Source organism: Gorilla gorilla, chromosome 7, assembly GCF_029281585.2.
Source record: "Gorilla gorilla gorilla isolate KB3781 chromosome 7, NHGRI_mGorGor1-v2.1_pri, whole genome shotgun sequence".
NCBI classification, from domain to species: domain Eukaryota; kingdom Metazoa; phylum Chordata; class Mammalia; order Primates; family Hominidae; genus Gorilla; species Gorilla gorilla.
Window position 1 is genome coordinate 66,721,359 of NC_073231.2, and position 15,520 is coordinate 66,736,878.

The 15,520-nt window shown below is 39.8% G+C and overlaps 1 protein-coding gene across 6 annotated transcripts in view; it reads left to right on the top strand.

Moving 5' to 3' along the window:
* Positions 1-15,260, top strand: part of LYPLA1 (lysophospholipase 1) — a 55,243-nt gene extending 39,983 nt beyond the window's left edge. For 5 of the 6 annotated variants that reach the window (XM_031013917.3, XM_031013918.3, XM_031013919.3 and 2 more), the window contains 4 exons: positions 6,508-6,581; positions 8,892-8,993; positions 10,449-10,625; positions 13,523-15,260. In XM_031013917.3, the coding sequence (XP_030869777.2) occupies positions 6,508-6,581; positions 8,892-8,993; positions 10,449-10,625; positions 13,523-13,576 (407 nt within the window). In that variant the 3' untranslated portion in view covers positions 13,577-15,260. The remainder of the gene's footprint in view (positions 1-6,507; positions 6,582-8,891; positions 8,994-10,448; positions 10,626-13,522) is intronic. The other variant, XM_055348752.2, reaches the window with a different exon arrangement.
* Positions 15,261-15,520: the final 260 nt, after the last annotated feature.

Genomic DNA, 15,520 nt, shown 5'->3' on the forward strand with positions numbered 1-15,520 from the left:
GCAGTGAGCTGAGATCGCCCCACTGCGCTCCAGCCTGGGCAACCAGAGCGAAACTTCGTCTCAGAAAAACAAAAACAAAAACAAACCAAAAAAAAAACCACATTTATCTAATCTCAGGAGGTACTGCTGTTTGCTTCCTTTTACCCCCTGCCCCCCAGAGAGGGTCTTGCTGTGTCACCTAGCCTGGAATGTAGTGGCGTGATCAAAGCTCACTGCAGCCTTGACCTCCTGAACTCAAGTGACCCTTCCACCTCATCCTCCTGAGTAGGCTGGGACCACGGAGGCGCACACCACCATGCCCCGCCAGGTTTTAATTTTTTCTTTTTGTAGACACAGGGTCTCCCTGTGTTGCCCAGGCTTGTTTTCCTTTCTGGTCACTCTGTTACTTGTTTGCCACAGTGTCCACATGGACTCACTTGAGTATAGGCAATGGAGATGAGGTGGATGGGGACAAATGGCATTTATCAACTTTAAACTCTGTCAGACATATAATAATTTTTCTTTGATTTACATAGGAAAATGGAGAAAACAGCAGAATGTTTTAATAGTTTTGGCCGGCCGGGCGTGGTGGCTCACGCCTTTAATCCCAGCACTTTGGGAAGCCGAGGTGGGCAGATCATCTGAGGTCAGGAGTTCAAGACCAGCCTGGCTAACCTAGTGAAACCCCGTTTCTACTAAAAATTAAAAAATTAGCTGGGCATGGTGGCGCACGCCTGTAATTCCAGCTACTTGGGAGGCCGAGGCAGGAGAATCGCTTGAACCCAGGAGGCAGAGGTTTCAGTGAGCCGAGATTGCGCCATTGCACTCCGGCTTGGGCAACAAGAATGAAACTCTCTCTCAAAAAAAAAAAAAAAAGTTTTGGCCAGTTATCTTCATTAAGGAGACTTGGAATAACAGTGAAAATAATGATATAATGAGTATAATGATAAGAAACAGTGAAAATGTGGTCAAGTGCGGTGGCTCACGCCTGTAACCCCAGCACTTTGAGAGGCCGAGGCAGGCAGATCACCTGAGGTCAGGAGTTTGAGACCAGCCTGGCCAACATGGTGAAACCCCGTCTCTACTAAAAATACAAAAAAATTAGCCAGGCGTGGTGGTGGGCACCTGTAATCCCAGTTACTCGGGAGGCTGAGGCAGGAGAATCGCTTGAACCCAGTAGGTGGAGGTTGCAGTGAGCTGAGGTTGTGCCATTGCACTCCAGCCTGGGTGACAGAGGGAGACTGTGTCTCAAAAAAAAAAAAAAAAAAAAAAGGAAGAAAAAAGTTGTTAATGTTAGTGCGGTAATAATAACAGGTGCCACTGATTGAGCACATAACTGTTTACAAGCTAGGTGTTTCTTACAGGGCACCTCATTTGACACCCCTGTGAAGTATTAGCTCTGCTTTACAGAACCTTGAAAGCCTGGTCTCTGGTTAGGAGTCCATCTCCTTTATGATTATGGTAATTCTAGTTGTTCGGAGGGAGAAACAGAATACTAACTTACTGGGACGTGTCTATTTTTAACAAATGCACAGGAGGCCGGGCACGGTGGCTCACACCTGTAATCCCAGCACTTGGGAGGCTGAGGCGGGCGGATCGCCTGAGGTCAGGAGTTCGAGATCAGGCTGACCAACATGGAGAAACCCCGTCTCTGTTATAAATACAAAATTAGCCAGGCATGGTAGCGCCTGCCTGTAATCCCAGCTACTTGGGAGGCTGAGCCAGGAGAATTGTTTGAACCTGGGAGGCAGAGGCTACAGTGAGCTGAGATCCCACTGTTGCACTCCAGCCTGGGCAACAAGAGTGAAACTCCATCTCAAAAAAAAAAAAAAAAAAAGAAATGCACAGGTGCACAGGAATGTGCTTTTCTTTTACACATATGTACTGAAATATTGACAAGTATAATAATGTGAGGACTGGGATTGCCTTCAGGAAAATCTGGTTGGTGACTCCTGAGTGTGGGTGGGTGTAGGTGGGTGTGGGCAGCAATGGCAAGGCAGGCTGGCTGTGAATTGTTTTGCTTTTTGGTAATTTTTTATTTACATAGTTACTTACAGACTGTCGCCCAGGTTAGAGTACAGTTGGTGATCATATCTCACTGCAGCCTCAAATTCCTGGTCTCCAGCAACTCTCCCGCCTTAGCTTCTGAGTAGCTGGGACTACAGGCATGTGCCACCATGCCTGGCTAATTTTTAAACTGTTTTGTAGAGATGAATTCTCATTATGTTGTCCAGGCTGGTGGGAAACTCTTGCCCTCAGGTGATCCTCCCCAAAAGTACTGGGATTACAGGCACGAGCCACTGAGCGCAGCCCTTTTGTTTTAAAAGAACTCTTTAAGGTCTTTAAAACAGGGAAAATACATTCAAAAGATGTGAGATATTTGGGAATGTCAAACCAACAACACTGACTTATGGGATCATCAAAAAGTAGATTGGAGTTAGAATCCTAGAGTTGGGGTCTTGTCTGAAAATAATAGATGACGAAAGTATGAGGGTAAGTGTTAGATGCTATGGAAAACAGGGAGGGCCTGGGCCCTGTGAAGAAGATACGTGGGCCTCATGAGGTCCAGAATGAAAGATTCTGTCCTAACAATAGAGTTGGCCTACGAAATACTTGTTACTTCTTTCCTCTCTGAAGTGATGACTTACTGGAGAAAATTAGAATCAGACTCAGCCAGGAAAGAAAAAACAAAAGAGAATGTGCTACTGAACAAAGAAGACAGTGCTCAGGTTACATAGTTGGGGGTACATAGTGCCCTTACCCTTAGGTGAAAGGTGATTGAGGCCAAGGGATGTTGCTCATACCTGTAATCCTAGCACTTTGAGAGGCTGAGGCAGGAGGATCACTTGAGCCCGGGGGTTCAAAACCAGCCTGGGCAAGAGTCTCTACAAAAAATAAACAAAATTAGCTGGGCGTGGTGGCGCATGTCTGTGGCCGCCTCAGCTGCTTGAGAGTCTGAGGTGGGAGGATTGCTTGAGCCTGGGAGGTCAGCAACAGAGTGAGACCCTGTTTTGAGAGAGAGAGAGAGAGAGACAGAGACAGAGACACAGAGAGAGAGTGTGAGCGAGCAAAAGAGATTTATTCTGGTTTTTTTTGTTTGTTTGTTTTTGAGATGGAGTCTTGCTCTCTTGCTCAGGCTGGAGTGCAGTGGTGCGATCTTAGCTCACTGCAACCTCCACCTCCTGGGTTCAAGTGATTCTCTTGTCTCAGCCTCCCAAATAGCTAGGACTACAGGCCTGTGCCACCATGCCTGGCTACGTTTTGTATTTTTAGTGCAGACGGTGTTTCACCATGTTGGCCAGGCTGGTCTCAAACTCCTGGCCTCAAGTTGATCTGCTGGCCTCAGCCTTCCAAAGTGCTGGGATTACAGGCGTGAGCCACTGTGCCTGGCCAATTCTGTGATTTTTTAAAAAACAATAGAATGAATAGTTTTAAACACTTTTTAAACCATTAACTTAACTAAGTGCAACACTTAACTACGTACAATTGTAAACACTTAACTACGTACAATTATAAAATGACAGCTTTTAGGTACAAATGCCTATGGTTCATTAAAGAGAGAAACATGGAATATATATGAGCAGAATTAACTATTAATTTTTTAAAAATCCATCTCTTGATGAGAGAAAGAACTGTTGTTAACAAAATATTTAATGGGAAATTATTGAAGTTTTAATTAAAATTTTATTTTTTTATTTTCAATTTTTGTGAGTACATAGTAGGTGTACATATTTATATGTACGTGAGATGTTTTGATACAGGGATGCAATGTGAAATAAGCACATCATGGAGAATGGGGTGTCCATCCCCTCAAGCATTTATCCTTTGAGTTACAAAGAATCCATTTACACTCTTGTAAGTTATTTTAAAATGTACACTAAGTTACTATTGACTATAGTCACCCTATTATACTGTCAAATAGTAGGTCTTATTCTATTTTTTTTGTACCCATTAACTAGCTGCACCTCACCTCCAGCCCCCCACTACCCTTCCAGCCTCTGATAACCATACTTCTACTACTGTCTGTGTCTGTTAGTTCAGTTAGTTTTAGATCCCACAAAAAAGTGAGAACATGCAATGTTTGTCTTTCTGTGTCTGGCTTATTTCCCTTAACATAATGATCTCCAGTTCCACTTGTGTTGTTGCAAATGACTGGATCTCATTCTTTTTTTATGGCTGAACAGTACTTCATTGTGTATATGTACCACATTTTCTTCATCCAGTCATCTGTTGATGGACACATAGGTTACTTCCAAATCTTGGCTATTGGGAACAGTGCTACAACAAACATGGGAGTACAGATATCTCTTCAATATACTGATTTCCTTTCTTTTGGGTATATATCCCAAAAGATATATACCCAAATATAGTTAAAAGAAAGATACTTTCTTTTGAGTATATATCCAGTGGGATTGCTGGTTCATATGCTAGCTCAATTTTTAGTTATTTGAGAAACCTCCAAACTGTTCCCCATAGTAGTTGTACTAATTTACATTCCCACCAACAGTGTATGAGGGTTCTCTTTTCTCCACATCGTCGCCAGCATTTGCTATTAACTGTCTTTTGAATAAAAAACCATTTTAACTGGGGTGAGACGATATTTCATTGTAGTTTTGATTTGCATTTTGCTGGCGATCAGTGATGTTGGGCACCTTTTCATATGCCTGTTTGCCATTTTTATGTCATCTTTTTGGAAATGTCTATTCAGATCTTTGGCCTGTTGTTTTTGTTGTTGTTTGTTTTGAGACAGAGTCTTGCTCTTTCGCCAGGCTGGGGTGCAGTGGTGCAATCTTGGCTCACTGCAACCTCCATCTCCCGAGTTCAAATGATTCTCCTGCCTCAGCCTCCCAAGTAGCTGTGACTACAGGTGCGCACCACCATGCCCAGCTAATTTTTTAATCTGTAGTAGATACGGGGTTTCACCACGTTGGGCAGGATGGTCTTGATCACTTGACCTCGTAACCCACCCTCCTCGGCCTCCCAAAGTGCTGGGATTGCAGGCATGAGCCACTGTGCCCGGCCTGGCCCATTTTTTGATCAGATTATTAGGTTTTTTTCCTATAGAGTTGTTAAAGCTCCTTGTATATTCTGGTTATTAATCCCTTGTCAGATGGATAGTTTCCAAATATTTTCTCCCATTCTGTGGGTTGTCTCCTCACTTTGTTGATTGTATCCTTTGCTGTGCAGAAGCTTTTTAACTTGATGTGATCCCACTTGTCCGTTTTTGCTTTGGTTGATATGCTCGTGGGGTATTTCTCAAGAAATTTTTGCCCAGACCAATGTCCTGGAGATTTTCCCCAATTTTTTCTCGTGGTAGTTTCATAGTTTGAGATCTTAGATTTAAGTGTTTATTGTGATTTGATTTTTGTATACAGCAAGAGATAGGGTCTAATTTTATTCTTCTGCATATGGATATCCAGTTTTCCCAGTACCATTTTTATTGAGGAGACTGTCTTTTCCCCAGTGTATGTTCTTGACACCTTTGTCAAAAATGAATTCACTGTAGGTGTGTGTGTATAGATTTGTTTCTGGGTTCTCTATTCTGTTCCTTTAGTCTATGTGTCTGTTTTTATGCCAGTACCATGCAGTTTTGGTTACTATAGCTCTGTAGTATAATTTGAAGTAAAGTAATGTGATTCCTCTAGTTTTATTCTTTTTGCTTAGGGTAGCTTTGGCTACTCTGAGTCTTTCGTGATTCCATATAAATTTTAGGTGGCCAGGCACAGTGGCTCACGCCTGTAATCCTAGTACTTTGGGAGGCCGAGGCGGGCAGATCTCGAGTTCAGGAGATCGACCATCCTGGCTAACACGGTGAAACCTCGTCTCTACTGAAAGTACAAAAAATTAGCTGGGCATGGTGGTGGGCACCTGTAGTCCCAGCTACTTGGGAGGCTGAGGCAGGAGAATGGCATGAATCCGGTAGGCAGAGCTTGCAGTGAGCCAAGATCATGCCACTGCACTCCAGCCTGGGTGACAAAGCGAGACTTTGTCTCAAAAAAAAAAAAAAAAAAAAAAAATTTAGGATTGTTTTTTCTATTTCTGTGAAGATTGTCATTGGTATTTTCATAGAGATTGCATTGAATCTGTAGATTGCTTTGGGTGATTTGCGAAAAATATTCCATGGTCATGGATTAGAAGAATTCATGAACAATAACAATCAATATTGTTATTGGTTCTTCTTATCCATGACCATGGAATCTTTTTTCCATTTTTTGGTGTCCTCTTTCATCAGTGTTTTATAGTTTTCATTATAGAGACCGTTCACTTCTTTGTTTAATTCCTAGGTATTTAATTTTATGTGTGACTATCGGAAATTTGATTTTTTTTAAATTTCCTTTTCACATTGTTCTCCATTGGCATATGAAAATACATTCTAATTTTGTATTTTAATGAAGTGCTTTGAATTTTTCACTCATTTCCACCTTAAAAGTAATTGCGCTTTTCTATTACTAATTTTTTCCTAATTTAAATTTTATCAGTGGGCTTAACTCTGAAAGTATTGCTGACTAACTTTCATGTTGTTTTTAGTAAAAGCTTTGATTGATCAAGAAGTGAAGAATGGCATTCCTTCTAACAGAATTATTTTGGGAGGGTTTTCTCAGGTAAGATAAAATTTGAGTGGAATGTCAGTACCATCAGTATACTTATCTAGAAGTCTGTGCATTAATCCTTTCTATAGAGTAGTCTTTTTTGATGTTATAGAATCTTGACTGATACACTTACCTTTAATGTTTAATTAAGTTTCAGTGTACTGGAACTAATTAATTTCTTCTTAAAAGAACTATAATACACATATACACATGTAATTAAATTTCTGAGTTAACACAGTGTATCCTTTTAATTAATTAAAACTGATAACACAGGCATGAGTCCCCTCTATAGGAGGAGACTACTGATAGGAACAGTAAAGTGGAAGACAAGAGAATTTCTTCCCTTTACCTTCACATATTACAGGTTTTAGGTATGAATATGTGGTGTTTTATTTTTGGCATTTTTCTTTGTCTCTGTACTTTTTCCCCTGCTTTCTGTACTCCCTCCACAGACATAGCTTCCTCATACGGACCTTTCTTTCATGGCTACTGCGGCATATAAGCTGTTTGCCATGGAACCAGTCCCCAGATGCTCTAACTTATCATCTGTAAATCTTCTAAGTTTGTGGATTACCTTAATTAGGGAGATGTTTGGATTACCTTAATTAGGGAGATGTCAGAATTCTGAAATTATTTAGAAGATAGAATTCAGTAGAAAGATTTGTTGATACAATATAGTGAAAAGGTGTTACTGATTTGGTGTTTGTTGAAATTCACAGATAATGTATATTGTAATACACATTGTGACATAAACATAGGGACAGAAATTAATGATCCAGGCCAGGCGCGGTGGCTCACGCCTGTAATCCCAGCACTTTGGGAGGCCAAGGTGGGCGGATCACTTGAGGTCAGGAGTTCGAGACCAGCCCAGCCAACATGGTGAAACCCCGTCTCTACTAAAAATACAAAAATTAGCCGGGCATGGTGGTGCGCGCCTCTGTAACTCCAGCTACCTCGGAGGCTGAGGCAGGAAAATCACTTGAACCCAGGAGCCAGAGGTTGCAGTGAGCCAAGATCGCACCACTATACTCCAGCCTGGGCAACAGAGCTGAGACTCTGTCTCAAAAATAATAATAATAATGATCCAGAATAACAAGTTCATGTGGGAGTCTGTATATTTGATATTCATTCATTACAGTATATAGAAACCAACTCAATACCTCAAGCAAGGAGTAAGCAATGAGTCTGTGGCATCCTATGAAGGAAACTGAGGAGGAAAATGAGGCAAGGCCTCAGGAAGTAGCTAGGAATTGAAAAGCAGTTGGGCCTTGCTCACCATCTCTCATCTCTTGTTTCTTTGCTTGTCTGTTTCATTTACCTTTCCATAAACAATTGGCCATCTTGGCTTTTGCAGCCTATAGCTTTTCCAGCTCTTGAATTTACATGTTACAGGTGTAGCCACACAGAGAGTGACTGGTGGTCGTCGAATCCCATTTCCACAGTGCCAGGAGAAAACATCACTGCCTGGGATGTGAAAGGCTCTCGTGTACTCATGTGTTGCAGTAACCCATGGGCATGGTCAGAGTGATGGGGCTTCTGGATGCTGGCAGGAGTACAGCTTCCAGAATGCGGGATGTTGTGAGCTGGGTAGGCAGATACTCTGAAGGTGTCTGCTAAATAGTTATTATTATCTTAAATTCTCATTTAGAAAGTAATACCAATTTAAGGGCCAGGCACGGTGGCTCACACCTGTAATCCCAACACTTTGGGAGGCTGAGGCGGGTGGATCACCTGAGGTCGGGAGTTTGAGACCAGCCTAACCAACATGGAGAAACCCCGTCTCTACCAAAAATACAAAATTAGCTGGGTGTGGTGGTACATGCCTGTAATCCCAGCTACTCGGGAGGCTGAGGCAGGAGAATCGCTTGAACTCGGGAGGCGGAGGTTGTGGTGAGCCAAGATTGCACCATTACTCTCCAGCCTGGGCAACAAGAGTGAAACTCCATCTCAGAAAAAAAAAAAAAAAAAAAAAAAGAAAGTAATACCAATTTAAGACCAGATTGGATTTTATGCCTAAAACTCTGCAAAGGAGAAAATATAAATTCAGAATATTCGTAAGGCATGTTGTAAGTGCAGCAGTTTCCCATGGTACAAACTATGTCTCGTCGGAAAGGAAGTCTGTATGTTCTCTGGTGTAGAGAACCGCATCCTTTAGGACACGGTGGGGTGTGTTTGTATTTCCGCTATTTGCCCTATTTGATTTGATACCAGCCACCGAGTTTGATTTTTTTTATGGATATCATTAGTAACAAGAAATTCCCTAAATTGCTGTGGGCAAGCGTGTGTGTTCCATTGACTTTCTTTCCCTGCTTGTCTTTTCAGGGAGGAGCTTTATCTTTATATACTGCCCTTACCACGCAGCAGAAACTGGCAGGTGTCACTGCACTCAGTTGCTGGCTTCCACTTCGGGCTTCCTTTCCACAGGTAATTTGGTTGATGCACTCAACATGAGATTACTGAGCTAAAGGTAGCTAGTAGATAATGTTGGAGATAAAGTCATCTTATTTTTTTTATTAATAAACTTTATTTTTTGGAGAAGTTTTAAATTCACAGCAAAACTGAGCAGAAGGTACAGAGTTACTATCTACCTCCTGTCCCCACACAATCACAGCCTCCCCACCATCAGCATCCCCACCTCCACAGCCATGTTTTTGCTGCAGTCAGTAATGCTGCACTGACACATCACCATCACCGAGTCCTCCACTTACAGCACTCATCCTTTTTTAAAAATAATTTTCTTAGACTTTTGTGATGTATTACTAGGCCTTATTTCTGTACGCTATACTGTCTGTATTGTGGAGTACATAGAATGGAATTAGAAAGAAACCTTATTGTCACAAATCTTAGAAGGATTTGATACATTTTAGGATATATATGAAAATTAGGACTCTTTTTAACATATAGAAATCATACTTATTTTTAGACCAGATGCGGTGGCTCATGCCTGTAATCCCAGCACTTTGGGAGGCTGAGGCGGGTGGATCACCTCAGGTCAGGAGTTCAAGACCAGCCTGGCCAACATGGTGAAACCCCGTAGCTACTAAAAATACAGAAATTAGCTGGGCGTGGTGGTGCACACCTATAATCCCAGCTACTCAGGAGGCTGAGGCATGAGAATCACTTGAACCCAGGAGGTGGAAGTTGCAGTGAGCCACGATTGTGCCACTTCACTCCAGCCTGGGTAACAGAGCAAGACTGTCTTTGGAAAAAAAAAAAAAAAAGATAGCTGAATAAAACAGCAACTCAAAATACTAAAACAACCAACCAACCAAACAAAAAAAAGCTGAAAATATAAAGATGGATTAAAATATAATCTTCTTGGCTGGGTGCAGTGGCTCACGCCTGTAATCCCAGCACTTTCGGAGGCCAAGGCAGGTGGATCACAAGGTCAGGAGATTGAGACCATCCTGGGTAACACAGTGAAACCCTGTCTCTACTAAAAAATACAAAAAAATTAGCCGGGCGTGGTGGCACGTGCCTGTAATCCCAGCTACTTAGGAGGCTGAGGCAGGAGAATTGCTTGAACCTGGGAGGCAGAGGTTGCAGTGAGCTGAGATCACGCCACTGCACTCCAGCCTGGGCAACAGAGCAAGACTCCGTCTCAAAAAAACTAAACGAAACAAAAAAACGTATATATAATCTGCTTCAAGGAACTCATTCATTGGGAAGATATATAATATGAGGCAAGGTGATCATACATCCTATAGAAGTCAAAGGGATGTGGTGAGTATATGGATGAAGGAATTTTTTTTTTTTGGCCAAATGTAACTTCTAATATGTTATATATATGCATATTTATGTACAATTTTAAATGCCTGGCATACATAGTGTCCTATACTTTTACAAAAATAATACTATTTCTTCTTTTGCTTTTTGCAGGGTCCTATCGGTGGTGCTAATAGAGATATTTCTATTCTCCAGTGCCACGGGGATTGTGACCCTTTGGTTCCCCTGATGTTTGGTTCTCTTACGGTTGAAAAACTAAAAACATTGGTGAATCCAGCCAATGTGACCTTTAAAACCTATGAAGGTATGATGCACAGTTCGTGTCAACAGGTAGGTGTCTGGAAGCAGTGATCAGCGCCATATTTGTAACTTTTTTCATATGATATTTTCAAGAAAAGTAACATTTGAATGCTTGGGGATTTAAATGAGTTAATTCATATTGAGTCATAAGTTAGCAGTCATTAGATGAGTGTGTATTCAACTTAATTCAACAAATATTTACTGATTGGCTATTATACACAGCATTGTACATGATTCAAAGATGAATAATAAACATTCCCTTTCATTAAAATTTAAGATAAAATTTAATAGAAAGATGCATGTCTAAGTAACTGTATGGATAGCAGAATGTGATATACATTGTATTAGAAGCTTTAAAAAGTGCCCTTGGAAAATAACAAAAGGTGCCCTGAAAAACTGAGAAGAGATTAATTTTATCTTAGGAGGCACTGAGACCATGATGAAACAGCTAGATTTTGAAAAACGGTGGGATTTGGATAGCAAATGCGCAGAGAAAGAACTATAGGACAGGAAAAGCAAGCCATTCAGTCTTAGGAAAAGCTGGGCGTGATAGGACAGAAGACATAGGGAACAGAGACTCTTTGTGCTGAGAAGGGACTTACTAGACTTACTCTCCAGGCAGCAGGAAGCTGTCAGTGTTTTTGGTTGAAGTGAGATGTGATCTGATCTACATTCTAGAGACAGGTGATCCAGTAGGATTTAGAGATTAATTATATGGGGTGTGGTAACCAAGGAAGTATCAAAAGGGTCTGAGATTTCTAGCTCTGATGCCATCATAAAAAGTAGGTGCAAGAAACAGTTTTAGAGTAAAGGAAGGAGATAATACTGAGTTTAATGTATTGAGATCAATGTGCCCCCACAATATCAAAATAGGATATTGGAAATACTTGTCTGAAGTTCAAGCCTGGAAATGGATATTTGAAATAATTACTAATATAATTGATCAACGAAGAATTATCTTGAGAAAGCATTATAAGAAAAAAAGCTCAGGGATAGAACTTTGGGGGACACATTACAGTTTAGCCTAATGAGAAAAGGAGTTAGGTGTTGAGAGTTATGGGTGGAGAGAATTTCAGAGTGGGAAGGAGATGCGTAATGTGTTCCAGAGAAGGATTAAGGAGAAATAGGTTAGGAAGAAAGTACCCAATATTAAGCCACCTGTGACCTTGGATGTTTGGGTAGATAAAGCCAAAATGCAAAGGATTGTGTGAAGTGGATAGGGAAATGGGGAAGCAGAGGCAACATGTATAGACCTTTTAAAAAAGTTTTGGTAAAGAGGAAGAAGAGTAGGAAATCTGTTCTTCAGTGGGATCAGAGAAAGACCTATGAGTGGAAGGAGGGAGGAAGAAGATGCAGTAAAGAGAAGATAATTGACAGAGGCATTCTCAGAGGGATCATAGAATAGAATTAAGTCCTGAGATGTATAGTGCTTGCCTTAAAAGAGGAGAAAACCATTTTCAATCAAGATAGAAGAGGACAGGCCGGGTGAGGTGGCGGGCACCTGTGGTTCCAATTACTCTGGAGGCTGAGGCGAGAGGATTACTTGATCTCCGGAGGTTGCTGCTGCAGTGAGCCATGTTGGCACCCTGCACTCCAGCCTGAGTGACAGAGTGAGACCCTAAAAAAAAAGAAAAAAGGAAGGATGGATGAATATAAACAGGAGATGGAGAGAGAAGAGAGTGCTTGGGAGCTCATATTAGATGTGCTTATCTTTTCAGTCAAGTAGAAGATGCGATCACTTGATAGAATGAAGGAGGCCGGAGGCCTGGATAGGTCTGGAGGCTTGAGAAGACCTAGAGTAAAAATTGATTCCTAGTGAGATAGTCACACTGACAGTTTTACAGCCACTCAGCCTGGGTTAAATAATTTAGGGACGGAGAAGGAGGTGGTAATATGATTTATCCAGAAAGACAAGGGTGCCTGGGAACCTGAACCTAGGGTGTTCCCCTACTGATATAGAGTATTACAGTGTTGAATCCAGAAAAGAGAGGGCAGGGGAAGTCCTGGAACCCTTAATGTGTGCAAGAGGGACTGAAGGTCTCTAGAGCAGCTGTTTTCTTCATGGGCTTTGTATCACAAATACCCTGGAGCTTCATAAAAGCTCTATAGATGAGTCTACAACAACTCTGGGCTGAATGAGGAGGAGCAGAAAATGAGGAGAAGTAGGATAGTGGGAGGTGATCTCACAGGAAACTCTTTGGGACTTCAGAGTATTGTGAAATAGAACACTTTCATGCTGGGGCTCTTTTCTGAGTGACTAAATTACAAGGCTGAAGGTTAGCTGCATTGCTACTATTTGGCACTGTGAGGCTAAGTAAGGCCTTGAAATATAAGAGCTGATAGCAGGAAGTGAGTTTGAGGGAGGTGAGAAAACTGAGCCAAATGCAAGAGGCTAAGAGGAGAAAGTTTCTTCTGTGATAAATCTTTGGTATATTAATGTTCATATCTTCCCAGGAACATCTTAGGTACATGCTCTCTATCAAATGGTTAGTTGTATGTAATTCTTTATGAAAGACACAACATAGTTAATGCTATGGATTTAGCGCATAATTCAGTTTGAAGAATGGTAGAAGCTCTGCTTTGTCACTCATACTTAGTTGTCAGTAATTGCTCACTTACTGAGACTTCTCAGTGTAGGCACCATCGCTTCTAAACTTCCCTGCCCCCCAGTGTCTTACATTGTTCCAGTATAGGAAGATGCAGAACTAATACTGGATGGGAGCTGTCATTTCAGTGTACAATAATCATGATAGGAAATGTCCTGAAATTTCTGTTGGAGCCTCATTTCTCTTTCGTCTTATTTAATTGTAGTAAAAATGTGATTTCACCTTTATGCATACCATAGATTTGATTAGTGGCATTTTAGTGGGAATTTAATTTCTGACTTACATAACTACCTACCTATTAAATTACTTTATTCCAAACAGGAAATGATGGATGTCAAGCAATTCATTGATAAACTCCTACCTCCAATTGATTGACGTCACTAAGAGGCCTTGTGTAGAAGTACACCAGCATCATTGTAGTAGAGTATAAACCTTTTCCCATGCCCAGTCTTCAAATTTCTAATGTTTTGCAGTGTTAAAATGTTTTGCAAATACATGCCAATAACACAGATCAAATAATATCTCCTCATGAGAAATTTATGATCTTTTAAGTTTCTATACATGTATTCTTATAAGACGACCCAGGATCTACTATATTAGAATAGATGAAGCAGGTAGCTTCTTTTTTCTCAAATGTAATTCAGCAAAATAATACAGTACTGCCACCAGATTTTTTATTACATCATTTGAAAATTAGCAGTATGCTTAATGAAAATTTGTTCAGGTATAAATGAGCAGTTAAGATATAAACAATTTATGCATGCTGTGACTTAGTCTATGGATTTATTCCAAAATTGCTTAGTCACCATGCAGTGTCTATATTTTTATATATGTGTTCATATATACATAATGATTATAATACATAATAAGAATGAGGTGGTATTACATTATTCCTAATAATAGGGATAATGCTGTTTATTGTCAAGAAAAAGTAAAATCGTTCTCTTCAGTTAATGGCCCTTTTATTTTGGGACCAGGCTTTTATTTTCCCTGATATTATTTCTATTTAATACTCTTTTCTCTCAAGAAAAAAAAAATTTGTTTTTTCTTTATTGTCCTTCATAGCAGACCAAGTATTGCCTCTCTGCAATAGACAGCTACTGTCAATACATGCTGTAATTTGACATTCTGGGTCACAGATATAAGGTATTTAAAATCTATTTATGCTTTATAGAGAAATCAGACATTAAAACTTCATGCACTACTTATTTCGAATTACTGTACCTTATCCAAATTTACACCTAGCTATTAGGATCTTCAACCCAGGTAACAGGAATAATTCTGTGGTTTCATTTTTCTGTAAACAACTGAAAGAATAATTAGATCATATTCTAGTATGTTCTGAAATATCTTTAAGACTGATCTTAAAAACTAACTTCTAAGATGATTTCATCTTCTCATAGCATAGAGTTTACTTTGTACACATTTGAAACCAACTACTGTAGAAGATGAGGAATCTATTGTAATTTTTTGCTTTATTTTCATCTGCCAGTGGACTTATTTGAAATTTTCACTTTAGTCAAATTATTTTTTGTATTAGTTTTTCATGCAAACATAAAAATAGCAATCATTTTAAATTGTCAAAATTTCCAGATTACTGGTAAAAATTATTTGAAAACAAACTTATGGGTAATAAAGGCTAGTCAGAACCCTATACCATAAAGTGTAGTTACCATACAGATTAATATGTAGCAAAAATGTATGCTTGGTATTTCTCAACTGTGTTAATTTTTCTGCTGTATTCCAGCTGACCAAAACAATATTAAGAATGCATCTTTATAAATGGGTGCTAATTGATAATGGAAATAATTTAGTAATGGACTATACAGGATGTTAATAATGAAGCCATATGTTTATGTCTGGATTTAAAAATTTTAAACAATCATTTACTATGTCATTTTTCTTTACCTTGAAGAACATAAACTGTTATTTCACTTCTACAAATCAGCAAGATATTATTTATGGCAAGAAATATTCCATTGAAATGTTGTGCTGTAACATGGGAAAATTTAAATGTTTTTCATGGTTTCTATCAATGTGAAATAAAATTTAATTCTGACTTTTCTGTGACTTTGAGTATTTTAATATTTGGAAGTTAACATTTGGAATGAATGTCTATAATGCAATGGAGGAAAATAACAATGTACTTAAAAGAATATATATTCAGAGAGAGAAATTTTGATGATGGTGTGGTTGACTTAGAATGGAACCAGGCATAAGAAATAATCTCATGTTATTCAGTTTTAATTGGCTAAAAAAAAATTTCCCAAGTTTGGTTTTCAATGTTTCTACCTATTTAAGAAGTTTTATTTGGTGTTT